General features: G+C 54.3%; 1 protein-coding gene across 1 annotated transcript; it reads right to left on the reverse strand.

Annotated features, from left to right (window-relative positions):
* Positions 1–1,255: 1,255 nt before the first annotated feature.
* LOC780653 (uncharacterized) lies at positions 1,256–6,985 on the reverse strand. Its single transcript, XM_044498742.1, has 6 exons — positions 6,700–6,985; positions 5,634–6,570; positions 5,136–5,147; positions 4,213–4,438; positions 2,582–2,675; positions 1,256–2,431 (listed from the first exon to the last, which is right to left on the reverse strand). Exons 1-6 carry the CDS (start codon positions 6,782–6,784, stop codon positions 1,500–1,502), a joined length of 2,286 nt encoding a protein of 761 aa, XP_044354677.1. The 5' UTR covers positions 6,785–6,985; the 3' UTR covers positions 1,256–1,499.
* Between the last annotated feature and the right edge of the window lie 7,227 nt (positions 6,986–14,212).

Consider the following 14,212-nt stretch of genomic DNA (forward strand, 5'->3'; position numbering starts at 1 on the left):
GTTTATCTTTAGGGAGGGTACTTGTATATAGAAATCTCTTCACAAAAGTGAATGCTCATAATATTTTTGCCTTTTGAATTTATCATCAGGCAGGGTAAATTTTCTGTCAACTAGCATTCCTGTACTTTTGGTATTGCTAAGTGCAATACTGGTGTTGTGAATTTGCTTATTTCAGATATATATGTGATCCAGTATGCAAGAAAGCAGTTACAAAAAGGGTATGCATATGACCTGCCTATGTTCAGGTAATTTTTGAGCTGTTGTATATTAGACCTTACTTACTTGTTTAAGAGTATAGCTTATCCCATTTGTAAATTGTTCTTGCTGGTCTTCTTTGTGTGCAAATGTTCCGGCCTGAACCTGCAATTTTTTAGAGACTTAGTAAAAATGATGTTGCATTTAATAAAATGGCAGTAGGAGTAATGTTATGTGCAAGTTCTTCATACTGATGTTGTAAATGTTTCTGCCTATCTGCTACCTATGTCATTTTGTAGTATCCCTATGTTAGACTGGAGGTTTTCTATAACACCTCTGTTGTGATTTCTTCCAGTATAGTGTAGAACATTTTTTTTTTACTTGCAGTAATGATCGGATGCAGCTTTAGCACTCAAGAAGTTTTAGAGGTTGCATTATATTTTCATGTTTCAAGATCTGAAAACCGTGAATTAATTCTTTTTATTATTATTTTTGTACAGAAATGATCTCATGGAGGGAACAAGGGTGATCGGCTCTTGGAGAAGTTGATTTACCAGAAGCGGATATCTAGGGATACCGCCTCCAGCTTTATTCTTCTTCTTCCTTAGTTACTTGATGTCCCGTTTTGGATCTGATTTCTTCTCCTCCATGGCGGCGTTGTTAGGGTAGAAGGAGTAGAGACGAAGGAAGATGGTGGAAGAAGGAAGAAAAGCAGTGCGGGTGGAGACGCGTGCGCTGCTGGAGCTGAGATCCCGATCCAAGCAGCGCGGGTTAACGGGTCGCGGGTCTAGCACTGACTGAAGAAATGGCCCGAAAAAGGCAGAGGGAACAGAACGAAGAAGGCCCAGAATTTTTGGGTTGGGCTAGTGATTTCACAAATCGATTGACTCTGGTTTTGCCGTCAGTCGATTTCTGTTTCTGTGTTTGTTTTCTACCGACTGATCCTTTTTAGAAATTCAGTCGCCTGGCACATAGCCAGTCCCTAATTAGTTTGCCTATGTGTGCAAAACAAATAGAACATTTCTGAGAGGACTTTTCCATGTATTGACGATTCTCAGGGTCGACAACAATTATCAGTCAACTTTGAATTAGCAAAAATACTTGTTTATGAGGGGAAAAATAGAATCAAACGCTGTACATCACAAGTTTACAATGCTTGAGGGAAAACGATTCGTATTGCCAACACAACTGATGGCTCTTATTCATATGACATTGTACGAATTATTCTGCAGCTTATTAAGATGGATCGAAGCAGCAGCTATATATGTACTGTAATACATGAATATGTAGTCCGGTTGTCTTAGCTAATTGTTGAACTTTATAGGGTACACCGGCGTCTTGTCGGGGCCGTTGAACAGCCCAAAGTTCTTCTCTGTCACGGCCCCTCCCTTTTGGTTCTCGTTGAACATGGCGAAGATGTACGCCTCCAGCGGCACCGCCCTCTTGGGCGTGCCTTTGCCGACGTGGTCGATCAGCCCCTGGTTGTACGCCTGCGCGTTAGCGACGGTTGCCAGGTCGTCGCCGGCTGACGGCCAGCCGCTCTCCGAGACTACGATGGGCACCTCCGGCGCACCCGCCTTCTCCAAGGCCGAGTAAAGCGCGTCGACCATGGCGTCGAAGAGGTTCGTGTAGGTGAGACCGCTGTCGCTGACCGTGCTGGGGCTTTGCTGGAAGAGCGCGAAGCCGAGGTTGATGTCCGGGGTGTCCCTTTTGGCGAAGTAGGGGTACACGTTGGCGAGGAGCGGGGCTCCGGTGGCCTTGAGCATCTTGGCCACCTCCGTCATGTACGCGTCCTTGAACGCGCCCTCGGAGGGCGGCGAGGAGGAGCCGAGCACGCTCATCTTGACCGCCGTGGACACCTTGACGTCAGTGCGGCTGGCCGCGGCGAGCGCGGCGTTGAGGTTCTTGATGGCCGGGACGATGCTGTCCGTGTCGCTGCCCTCCACCTCGTTGCCGGCCGCAATGTACTTGATGCGGACGCCCGGGAAGGCAAGCACGTTGTCACGGACCCAGTCGGCCGCGGCGTCAGGGTCGGAGGCGATGGCGGCGAAGCCGCCACCCACGTCCATGATGAGGTCGATCTCGGTGCCGTCGAGGGCCAGGAGCGTCTCGGGTTCCGGCTCGTAGATGCGCATCGCGCCGATTCCCAGGGACTTGTAGAGCTGCACCACCTCGGCCCGCGATGGCAGGTTGTCGCCTACCTTGCCGTTGCACACGCCGATGGATTGCACCTGATCTGCCCGCGCAATCGCCAGGGACAACACTAGTGAGTTCGTAGTTTGACAGCAATATATATGCAAACAACTGGTCTGTCACCTCACCGCCGGTGATGGACACCACGGCACGGAGACATGCATGCATGCAGGTTGGTTGGTGACTTAATTACCGATAGTGATGGACGCCAAGACTCCGACGACCAACGCCATGGCCACCGTACGTTGCCGCGCCATCTTGAGAAGCTCCATCGATCGATCAGCTTGCTATGCGAGGAAGAAACAGTTGATGCACGCACGTACGTACCCGGCTCCTAGGCCTTCTTTCGCATGCAACTCGACCGACAATCCACCACCTATATATAGGACTCGATGGATGGATGGATTCCAAGAGCTAGCGCGCGCCCTATTTATATAGCTGGCGAGTCTGAAATAGTTTGGTTCATCTCCATATATAGCTGCCCAGCAGCCAGGTGTGTGGTGTGATCGTACGTGCAAGACTTCCAACGGCCCAACGCAATTCATGCATCATGTCGATTGCAACCCCAAATAAAAAACTTAGTTCCGTAAAATATCCACACACACAATCCCCACTCCTTACTTGATGAAATCCTCATGAACTTCTCCCGCAAAAAAAATAAAAAAATAACTCATGAACTTGGCTCGGTATGTGGCCTCATTGCCATCCTATGTCTTTTTTTTTACGGAGCCATCCTATGTCTTTTTTGGGGATTGCCATCCTGTGCTGGAGTATAAAACCTAAATCATTTCTGGTTACCTTTTCATACCATTGATATTATTTGTACATAAACCGAAAATAAATTTATAGTGCACGTTGCACACCAAATATGTTGCATTTTTTTCAATCTTTATTTATTACGTATTGCATAAGACCATAGAGTGGCACAAAAAACCATAATCATGTGTGAGAGTTTGAGTCGATCAAACGGTCAAAAAAATTTAGATGATGCAGAATTTAAAATAAGCTAGGTCAAAGATATAGCAAGGGTGTAAAAAAAATACGCTTCAGAAAATGTACAGAATTGTACATGTATGATGACATGCTATTTGTGCCTGGGGCGGGCAATTGTTCAACCTGATACGATATCAAAACACGCATTGCATATAGATGTATTTGTTGGATTCAACTTATAAAGTAAAACTGCTCTAGACCTGCCAAATTGCATACTACTCCATCAACACTTACGATTCTGCGTTTCAGTCATCCGGACGGATCGCGAACACAAAAGTTGCGTGCATGGTATTTCTAAATTTGACATACTTAATTATGAAAGAAAAAAAACTTAGAGATATTTATATGGTGTTTAATTTGTATTTTTAAATCAATTCTTTTTTGTTGGGATTTTTCTAAAAAAATTAACAGGATTTTTAAAACTGTTTCCATTGTGATATACTACCTATATATGTTTATTTATGGTTCTGTTAGAGCATCTCCAACAGCCGCGCCAAAAGACACGCGCGCGGTAAAATGCCATTTTCACGCGCCCGGGACGTTTTCGCGCGCTCCAGCGGAGGCGGAAACTAGCGCGCGCGGGCGAAAGAGGGAGCTCGCGTGCTAGATTTGGCGCACCGCATCCGACGCGCCTATAAAATTGCAGCGTCCTCTGCCGCTCTCTCGTCGCTCCCTCTACCGCTTTCTCTCCTCGCCGCCGACACGCCACCACCGCGCCACCATGCCGCCGCGCCGCCGGGGAGCTTCGGGCTACCGCGGCGTCCACGTACGTCCGTCCGGCACCTACTCCGCCGAGATTCAGTCCGGCGACGTGCGCCTCGGCCTCGTAACCTTCGACACCGCCCAGGAGGGCGCCCGCGCGTACGACGCTGCGGCATGGCGCCTCCGGCGGTCCCGTTGGGACATGAACTTACCGGACATGGCGACGCGGGAGCGGGCGCAGGAGTTGGCGCCTCCCCCGGGGCTTATCACCGACGAGGATCGTCGCGAGAACTGGAGGCGGGAGCGCCGTCTCAGCTTGGCCGAGATGGACGAGGAAGCCATGGCGCTGTGGCGCCTACGCTTCCCGCAAGATGTCATCAATGAGCAACAGTTCTACGCTGAGAGGAGGGTGGAGAGGGAGGAGAGGAGGGAGGAGCGAGCCGCCTATCACGAGGACAGGCGAACACGGAAGGCGGTCGCTAAATTCAACATCGCACTAGGAGCGTCGTCCTGGGACTCGAACGATGAGCGGGTCCTTGACGGCTACGTTCAGACGTCGGAGGAGAACATCACCGAGGCAGAGTCCGAGTCGGAGGATGACAAGTAGTAGTAGTTTTTCATTTTATCTATCTATTGTAGGAGAAGGCTATGAACTATCTATGCACTATTTTGTATCGTAGGAGGAGGCTATGTGACGAACTATCTATCACATTTGTACTATCAGAGCCAAATGTGTATCAAATTGTAGTTAAAAAAAGAAGAAATATAGCACGTCTGCTGGAGCGGCTCGAGCTTGCTTATTTTGCGGCGGCCGCTGGAGCCAGCGCAGCGCCACGCGCAAAAGCTGGCTCACCCGACCTTGTATTCTGTTTTTTAACGAGTCGCGCGTTGCGCGTCTGTTGGAGATGCTCTTAGGCAACTAGTAAGATAATCTTATTTCTCTTTTCTCAGTCAACTTTACATATTCGTTCATATATATAGATGTAAGCAACATTCACAATATTTGCTTTGCCTATGTGTGCAAAACAAATAGAATATTTTTGAGCGCTCACAAAACGGCAATGCTACATTAACGGACAATTACGGGGTGAGAACTAGTTGGCAATCTGTAATTGGATTAAGGAGGAGGGAGAGGCCCCACCCCACCCTGAAAATCAGGGGGGCAAGTTTAGTTGGTTGGGAGGGTCCGTTGATTCCCCGTAATTGTCCGTCGATCTAGCATTTTTTGCTCACAAAATATGAAGTTTTTCATGGATGGATAGTTCTCAGCGTCGAAAGAAATTATCAGTCAACTTAGAATTAGCAAAACTTGTTTCTAAGGAAAATAATTAGAATCAAACGCTGTACTTCACAAGTTTACTACGCTTCTTTAGCGGAGAGGAACCGATCCTTATTTCCAAAACACAATGGATGGATCTTATTCATAGTCTCTCATTATCTATTAAATACTAGTACGTGCTTGCACGAATTATTTCACAACTTATTGAGATGACCGTAGTAGTAGCTACGTATGTATTGCATAAATGAATATGTAGTCCGGCCGTCTTAACTAATTGGTGAAGTTTATAGGGTACACCGGCGTCTTGTCGGGTCCGTTGAACAGTCCAAAGTTCCTCTCTGTCTCGGGCCCGTCCTTTCGGTTCTCGTTGAACATGGCGAAGATGTACGTCTCCAGGGGCCCGGCCCTCTTGGGCGTACCTTTGCCGACGTGGTCGATCAGGTTCTGGTTGTACGCCTGCGCGTTAGTGGGGGTTGCCAGGTCGTCGCCGGCCGACGGCCACCCGCTCTCCGAGACCACGATGGGCACGGCCGACGCGCCCGCCTGCTCCATGGCCGTGTACATCGCGTCGACCATGGCGTCGAAGAGGTTGGTGTAGGTGAGGCCGTTGTCGTTCACCGGGTTGGGGCTCGGCTGGAAGAGCGCGAAGCTGAGGTCGATGGTCGGGGTGTCCCTTTTGGCGATGTAGGGGTACACGTTGGCGAGCAGCGGCGCGCTGGTGTCCTTGAGCAGCTGGGCCACCTCCGTCATGTACGCGTCTTTGAACACGCCGCTGGAGGGAGGCGAGGAGGACGCGAGCACGCTCATCTTGACAGCCGTGGACACCTTCACGTCAGGGCGGCTGGCCTTGGAGAGCGCGGCGTTGAGGTTCGTCATGGCCGGGACGATGTTCTGCGTGTCGCCGCCTTCCACCTCGTTGCCGGCCGCGATATACTTGATGCTGACCCGCGGGTAGGCCAGCACGTTTTCCTGGACCCAGGACGCCGCCAAGCCGGGGTCGGAGGCGAGGGCGGAAAGGTTGCCGTTGCCGACGTCCATGATGAGGTCGATGCCGGTGTCGCCGAGGGCCTGGAGCGTCTCGGGGTCCGGGGCGTAGATGCGCATGGCGCTGATGCCCTTGGTCCTGTACAGCTGCACCACGTCGGCCCGCGACGGCAGGGACTGGCTGTCGCCTATCATCCCGTTGCACACGCCGATGGATGCCACCTCTGCACGCACGCCGTGGACAGTGCAAATAGAATTAGTCATAGTCCCGGCGAGCGAACCATTGCATGCCGTTCGTTACTTTGATGCCGGTGATGAACGGAGACATGCATGCTTGCAGGTTGGTTGCTTACCGATAGGGATGGACGCCAAGACTCCGACGACCAACGCCACGGCGAGCGCGAGCGCGGAGGCAGAGCGCGTACGCTGCCGCGCCATCTTCGGAAGCTCGACCAGCTTGCTATGCTAGGAAACAGTTGGCGCACGCACGAACTCGGCTACTGTGGTACTACAACAGTAGTAGCTAGGCTTCCTATTGCATGCAAAGGGTACCAATCAGACACAACCAATATATAGGAGTAGGACTGTAGGACTGGGTTCCAAGAGCGGCTTGTTTGGCGGGTTGGAAATAGTTTGGCGAGAACTTCCGGTTCGTAGTTATTAGTCCACTCTCGATCGTGCTCTGGTTTCCATGTTTCTTCCAATCTATAGCTGGCCAGAAGCCAGGTGTGTGGTGTGATCGAACGTACGTAATTACATGACCTCCAACTGTCCAACGCAATGCATGCATGTCGACGGTCCGGCTATTTTGTCTGCCTAATCACCGTGCGCGCGCGTACGAGACCCGGCACCAGTCGCGCCCCGAGAAACTCGTGGCCTTCGTTGTTTTCCACATCATCGATCCGTTCGTCACGCGGTGTGGTCACCTGGCGGGAAGTGTACGACGGGCATGGATGCATCGGTCCAAACCTGTGGCTTGTCCGCGCAGTGGAATTACGTACGCGTAAGGCCAGAGAGTGGAAGAAAAGTCGTGTTGCCAAGTGCCTTTCCCTGTTGTTTTTCGTTTTAGTTCCGTGACCCAGACCTTCGCGTACGCCGGGTATGTATGTGTCTATATGGTTCCAAAATTGTGGCTCGTCTGTGTAGTGGAATTCCAGCGGATAGTAGACAAAATGGTCCTTTCACCGATGCTTTGTTTTGTATACTGTAGGGCATGGTGCATTTCTTCTTCTTCTTTTTGTCCCTACTACATATACGGAGGCTAGTTTAGCCGAAACAAGGCACATTAGAGCAACTCCAACGGGCTGACCCAAACGGACGGCGCTTTTGTCCGCTTTTTGTCCGTTTGGGTCGGCCAGGCGGACATGGATGTCCGCTTCCGCGTTTGGGTCGGCGTGTCACTACCAGAATAACTGCGTACGCCGACGGCCTCCTCTATGCCGACGGCCCCCGTCGGCATAGATAGACCTATCCCGACGGCCTAGCACAGGCCGTAGGCGTAGAAAAGCCGTCGGCATACGTCTATCTATGCCGACGGGGCCGTCGGCATAGGCTAGACCGTCGGCATAGCCCGGGCCCACCTACCCGGTCAGCGCTGACCGTTTGACGGCGTTGAAACTACGCCGACGGGAGGTAACGGCGGCCGTCGGCATATCTATGGCAGAGATATGCCTACGGCATAGCCGTCGGTATAGGCCTGACCCATGCCCCTCTGCCACGCCATCGATTTGTGTGCGATGCCACGTCATCAATCCGTGGGACTGCACCTCCGTGTGTGCTTGCCGTCGGCATATATTTATTTTATCTTTATTTTTTATCTTTATTTTTTATTTTACTTTATATTATCTATGGCAGAGATATGCCTACGGCATAGGCCTGGCCCATGCCCCTTTGCCACGTCATCGATCTGTGTGCGATGCCACGCCATCGATCCGTCGGACTGCACCTCCGTGTGCGCAGCATATATTTATTTTATTTTTATTCTTTTATTTTTACTTTATATTATTTTTTGTTTTTCCATAAGATAATTATGCCTTATCTAAAAAAACATACCCCGATGGTATATCGATTGCCCCCCGTTACGAACGTCGCTGTCGCCGTGTCACGGAGGGGGGAAACGGTCGACACGGAGGGAATCTGGTTAGTGGGGGGATTCGGGCTGTAGCTATGTCACCGAAACATCGAACGGGTCCCGATGCATATGTGAAAGTGTTTAGGCATGCGTAGACGCCCGTCTTGGGGCTCCGCGGTGTGGCCCCCCCTCCACGCAAGGCAGTGCCGCCGTCACTTGGAGGGGGCCAAACCCCGGAGACGCGTGCCGCCTCTTCGGACATGCCACCACACCACCCCGCATGTATGAGGTCCCGGTGCGACGCTCCGGTGGCATTGCTACCCCCCAGGGCCCCCGTCCCGCCTAACCCTGTAGCGTTTGACCACGGGATCTAGCCCTTTGACTTTGCACGGACGGGCTTTGACCATTGGACCTATCCACCCGGTTGTGTTAGGTGAGCCCATAAGAACACTTTGGAGCAACATCCGGGCCAGACCCACAGCAAGATCCCCTCCGTGTAGACCCGACGCGTCCGTTTCCCCCCTCCAGGTGCCGGCGGCGGCGCCGTCCGTGAGGGGGGGCACACCCCGGAGACGCGTGCCGCCTCTTCGGACATGCCACCACACTGTACGGCATGTATGAGGTCCCGGTGCGACGCTCCGGTGGCATTGCTACCCCCCGGCCCCCGTCCCGCCTAACCCTGTAGCGTTTGACCATGGGATCTAGCCCTTTGACTTTTGCATGAACGGGCTTTGACCAGTGGAACTCTCCACCCGGTTGTGTTAGGTCAGTCCATAGGAACACTTTGGAGCAACATCCGGGCCAAAGCCACATCAAGATCCCCTCCGTGTAGACCCCACGCGTCCGTTTCCCGCCACCAGGTGCCGGCGGTGGCGCCGTCCGTGAGGGGGGCCACACCCCGGAGACGCGTGCCGGGCGTTTGAAACCGCCACAACACTTCCAGACTTGTGAGAGGCCGCCTACGCAAGATTTGGCGGCATGCTAGCCCCCGGAGGCCGCCGACCACAGTCGTAGACACGCGAAGAGCAATCCGCGTAGCGGGAAGTGTTCAGATACTTCTCCATCACAAAAAATTATGAAAAATTACCATCAGTCCTATAGCACATGTGCCCACATCGTGTAAAAAACTCAGGTGGTGGAGGCGGCGGAGCTCGTGTCCGGCGTTGCTGTTGCTGGTGGACGCGGCGCCTGGGCGTGGGGGTGGCGCGGAGGTCGGCGGGTGAGGCGCGCGCAGGGTGACACCGCGCGGCTGCATCTGGGAGGCCGCAGATCTGGCGGTTTCGGGCCAGTGGCCTTGATTCACGCGGCTGCTTCGTGCTCGCGGGATCCAACGATGGGGGGGCATGGCAGCCACTCGAGGTGGTCGCGTCGAGCGGCCAGGTGTGGCTGCGCAGAGGGCGCAAGGGGGCGTCGAGCTGCGCGGATCTGGTGCTTGGGGGTGCGGCTCGGAGGCCCAGGGTGGCGCAGTGAGGTGGCGTCGTGGTGGTGGCTGATCTACCGGCTCCAGTGGGTGCGTGTGACAGCGGTCAGGAACCGTGGCAAGGATGCCGGGGCAGCGGCCCCGGAGCGATGGTTGCATCGGCATGGGCTGCTGCGGCGGTTGGGGACGGTGGATTCGGGGCGATGCCTGCGGATCTGGCCCCGGCAAACGCGTCGTCTCTTTGTTGCATGATGTGCTGCAGCGGGTCGTCGTGGGAGGGCTTTGGCGGTTGACGACGGGAGGTGCTCTTCACATCAGGCTTGGCTCGGGTGGTCTGGTTATCCATGGGTGCACAGATCTGCAGGCTCATTGTTCGGAGATGAGGGACTTGGGCGAAAGCTTTTGGCGATATCGGCGCCTGCGGGTGTCGTGACTTTCTTGGAGGCATCGTCGTAGAGTTCTTCCTCTCCTTTCATGTGCCTGGGCTCTCCGGGTGAGAACCTAAACTTCAGTATTCTGGAGTGGGCGGCGGCGGCGTTTTACGTCGTAACGTTCTTTGAGGCGTCGGTTTGGAGGGTCACCCTTTGGGTGTTGTGCGGGCTCTTCCGTTTTCATGGGCGGTGTATGTCGGGGCGGCGGCTCCGGGACCTTTTTGTAACCGGCTCATAACCCTCGATGTAGTGACAGGTTGCGACCGTGGTTGCACAGGAGACTGCTCAAAATGACCAGCCGCAGAGGATCCAGAGGACCCTTTCATATCTGCAGGTTGAGTGGACGTAGATGATCCTGTAGCCATCGGTGAGGCTGGACCAGAACAGAAACCGTCCGTAGAAAATCCGGAGCTTGTTGTGGGCTCCATGCGCGAAGGCGCTCCTGTTGCTGCCTTTTGCTGCATGCGTGCGGTACGCGCTCCCCGCGTGATGACGCGGCGCTCGCAGAGTGGCCCACTGCATAGCCCGCTACGGCCAGGTCCCCCCCTGACCCGACCAACTTCTGTCGGCTGGCAAGGATCCGCGTGCGCGATCCAAGGTAGGCTGGCACACTGGCATGACAGGTGCAGCCGGATCCTCCTCGTGTTCCATGCTGGCTTCTTCTTCTCCATTGACATGAAATAACAGGTCATTCTGAGCCAATTTTCTTCATGATTTTGATCAATTTGTCTGTTGTTTTCTCCAAGTACCTGCTCATCCTTGAAATTTAACTCATCCTTGAAATTGCCCAACTTCTTGTCCATATTTTCTCCATGGTTGCAAAGAAGCTCACATACCCAGTACAATGCTCCCACCATACCTCACATGGCCGGATCGCCACCACCACTCTGCGCCGCTGCGAGGCACGGCCACCAGAGAACAACACCGCCCCACAGCTCGCACCGCCCACACCTTGGACAACCCTAAATAGTGGCCTTCACCGACGGCCACGCCGCACCAAGGCACACCACCACACCAGACCCCGCCAGCGCTCGCAGCCACCGGAGGCGGCCGTCCCGCGCCGCCACGGCCCATGTCGCCCGCGGAGCGGCGGCCGGAGGAGACGCCCCACCCCATATCGGATCTGGCCGGCCCTCACCACCACCCCGAGCACACCTCGCTGCCACAGCACACCGCCAGCCATCCCACACCACCAGCACAACCTACCCCGCCACCAAGGAAGCCCAGCAACCGACGAGCTGCCCGAATGCCGCGCCGCCCGGTCCAGCAACACGCCTCCAAGCAGGAATGCCGGCCCGCGCCGAACTCCGCAGCGCCAGGGAGATATGAGGCCCCACCGCCGCCGGTACCTACCTGGCTTTGCCCAGCGGCACAGAGGGGAAGGAAGGGAGGAGGCGACGTAGAGGCCGCCGCCGGCGGGTGCGTCTCCCTCAGTCGCTCGGGGGAGCAACACGAGGGGAAGGGGAGTGTTTCTTCTGTCAAATCTCTCATATATTCATGTGTACAGTGTAGGTTTTGCTATTCCTCCGGCAACTAGGAACTTTTATGTGTTAGTTGATTCATGTGTATGTGTTGCCTCGAGCCGAAGACGGGCACGTCGCGCCGGCGAGGTACCACCTGGAGTAAGTGAAGCCGGCGATGGGCCCACGATGTGGCTGTGACATCGCCAGACAAAGGTTAGTAAAAAGCTTGGCTATTCAGGTGCTATAGGGGGGCTACGCGCGGCAGCACCTGCTAGGCATGGGTGGCGGCAGATGAAGGTTCTGCCGGCATCGAAGGGAGGTTGGACAATGTGGAGGGGAGGGGGGATGATCTGACAACCCAACAATGAATGAAATAATTCTCACAAGCATGTCTTCACTAGTAGCATGATAGTGAAACTCCCAGGTCCTAAGGCCTTGTACAACGCTAGGTGCTTAGAAAAATAAACCTGGTTTTTCTGAAGCACCAGTGCCTATTTCTACAGAAGAAACGCTTGTAAGCGTCTATCTTCTACAAATAAATACTGGTGCTTAAAGAAACACTGATTTATTTCTCTAAGTATCTCCCCCAAGCTTCTTGCATTGTACAAGGCCTAAGGCTCGGAACATGTATACTAACTGAGCTTTACAATGCGTATTCAAACCCTAAAGTTGTGCATAGTTTTTACAATATATGCTGGTAAATATTTGATTAAAATTCTAATTCTAACGTCATCAACTTACGTAATCCGAGTGAATCTTACACACTTTAAAATAGGAAAACTCTATTTCTAAACCGACTGATTTTCTCACGGCGTAAACCGCCTTGCTTTGGCAACGCGTGTCCCACGCATGCCTGCGGTGCGCACGCCGCACCCCGTGGCTCCCAACCGCTGAATCGTTATCCCCTCGTCCCCTCATTCGTTGACTTTCTCCCTTCGTATCCACCCAACCGCTGAATCCATGGTTGCCTACCTCACCGAGGCGACGCCTGGCCGCTCCTTGCTACAAGCTCTCGCCGCTCGGCCGCTCCTTGCTGCAAGCTGCTCGCGCAAGATGGCCGTCCACATCGATGTTGCAGGAGGGAGGCCCTGTTGCTGCTTGCCTGAGCTGGCCACGCGCTCCTGCCAGCACGCGGGCGCGCCCTCAGCGGAGCAGGGGCTCAACTGCTGCTAGCCCGCAGCCCCCGGCGCTGCGATGAAGCTGTGATGGCCGGTGAGGTGCTGCGACAGAGCACCGCGCGCCAGGTCGCGTGCTGCTGCGCTGGAGCGCAATGAAGCCTCGTCGGGGTCCGTTTTGGTGTTGCTATGGAGCCGCGATGGAGCACCATCGTGCCAGGCCGTGCTGCGATGAGGTTTCAGTGGAGCATCGCCGGGGGTCGTCGGCGCTGCAATGGAGCCGCGACGGAGCACCGTCGTGCCGGGCCATGCTGCAATGAGGTTTCATTGGAGCACCGCCGAGGTCGTTGGAGCTGCGACGGAGCATCTCTGGGCTGCCGGCGCTGCAGTGGAGCGACAGGAGACAGGCTCACACACAGCGGGCAGTAGCAGCACCGGCCACCGATGATGGAGCGAGGCTGCGGAAGTGCTATGCGAAATCTGGGGAGGAGAAAAGGATGGCTGTGATGAATTGCATCTAACGGTCATGGAGGCGGTTTACGTTAGGTTCGCGTCATCCGGATGACGGGTAGCAGCGGCCTTTAAAATAACACAACGTGACTAAATGACTACATGCCAGTAGTAGCAGGGAGATAGAAGGCTGCGTACGGATAAACGGTCATCAGCTCAGCAGTCTCGTGCACCTTCGTCACCTCCATGGATTTCACACAGAGCATGAATATGCCGATCATGGTCCACAGAAACAGGGCATCGCCCTCCTCTGCAACCCCGATGATGTTCACCCGTGGCATAGAAGTAAAACGAGGATCTGTTTCGGGGGACGGCGCCGTAAGCAGACCAGGGAGAATCTCTCTCAAGTCAACTGTCTTGCGAAGCACCCAAGTCTCAGCGTCCAGCTCCAGCGCCCACAGCTTCAGCTCGTACCCCATAACTCCGGCTATGCCGAGCACGCCGCCGTCGACCTTGAGGAGACGCACGTTGCCGCGTGTTGGCCGCTGTAACGTGGCCAAGCTCCGCTCGTCCGTGTCAAAGTCAAGGATGCCACGGTCGGTGAGCGCCTGGTACAAGATGTTGCCGACTATTATGCAGGGCTCCGAACGGACTTGCCATGCCAGCGGCAGCTCCGCCGGCGTGCTCCACTGGTTGCTGAGCGAGGAGAAGACACTTGCGATCATGCAGTTCGTCTGCGAGTTCTTGAACAAAACGGCCACGCGGAAGGGACTGGCATGGCACCCCATGCCTTGGCTTTGGCCCTCTTCGCCTGTGGCGCAGTCGCAGAGCAGTGCGGCACCGACCTGGTTGTTGTTGTCGGGCGCTTCTTCCATGCCAAGTCCTTTCGCTCGAACGAGATGGCGCTCGCCGGTCA

Source organism: Triticum aestivum, chromosome 3D (assembly GCF_018294505.1).
Source record: "Triticum aestivum cultivar Chinese Spring chromosome 3D, IWGSC CS RefSeq v2.1, whole genome shotgun sequence".
NCBI lineage: Eukaryota > Viridiplantae > Streptophyta > Magnoliopsida > Poales > Poaceae > Triticum > Triticum aestivum.

Excerpts from the sequence above, each read along its gene's own strand:
- LOC780653 (XM_044498742.1), bottom strand. The coding sequence starts at position 6,784 with ATGGCGCGGCAGCGTACGCGCTCTGCCTCCGCGCTCGCGCTCGCCGTG. Across the intron at positions 6,571-6,699 it reads CTTGGCGTCCATCCCTATCG|AGGTGGCATCCATCGGCGTG; the intron begins GTAAGCAACCAA and ends GCGTGCGTGCAG. Across the intron at positions 2,432-2,581 it reads CTTGGCGTCCATCACTATCG|ATCAGGTGCAATCCATCGGC; the intron begins GTAATTAAGTCA and ends TTGCGCGGGCAG.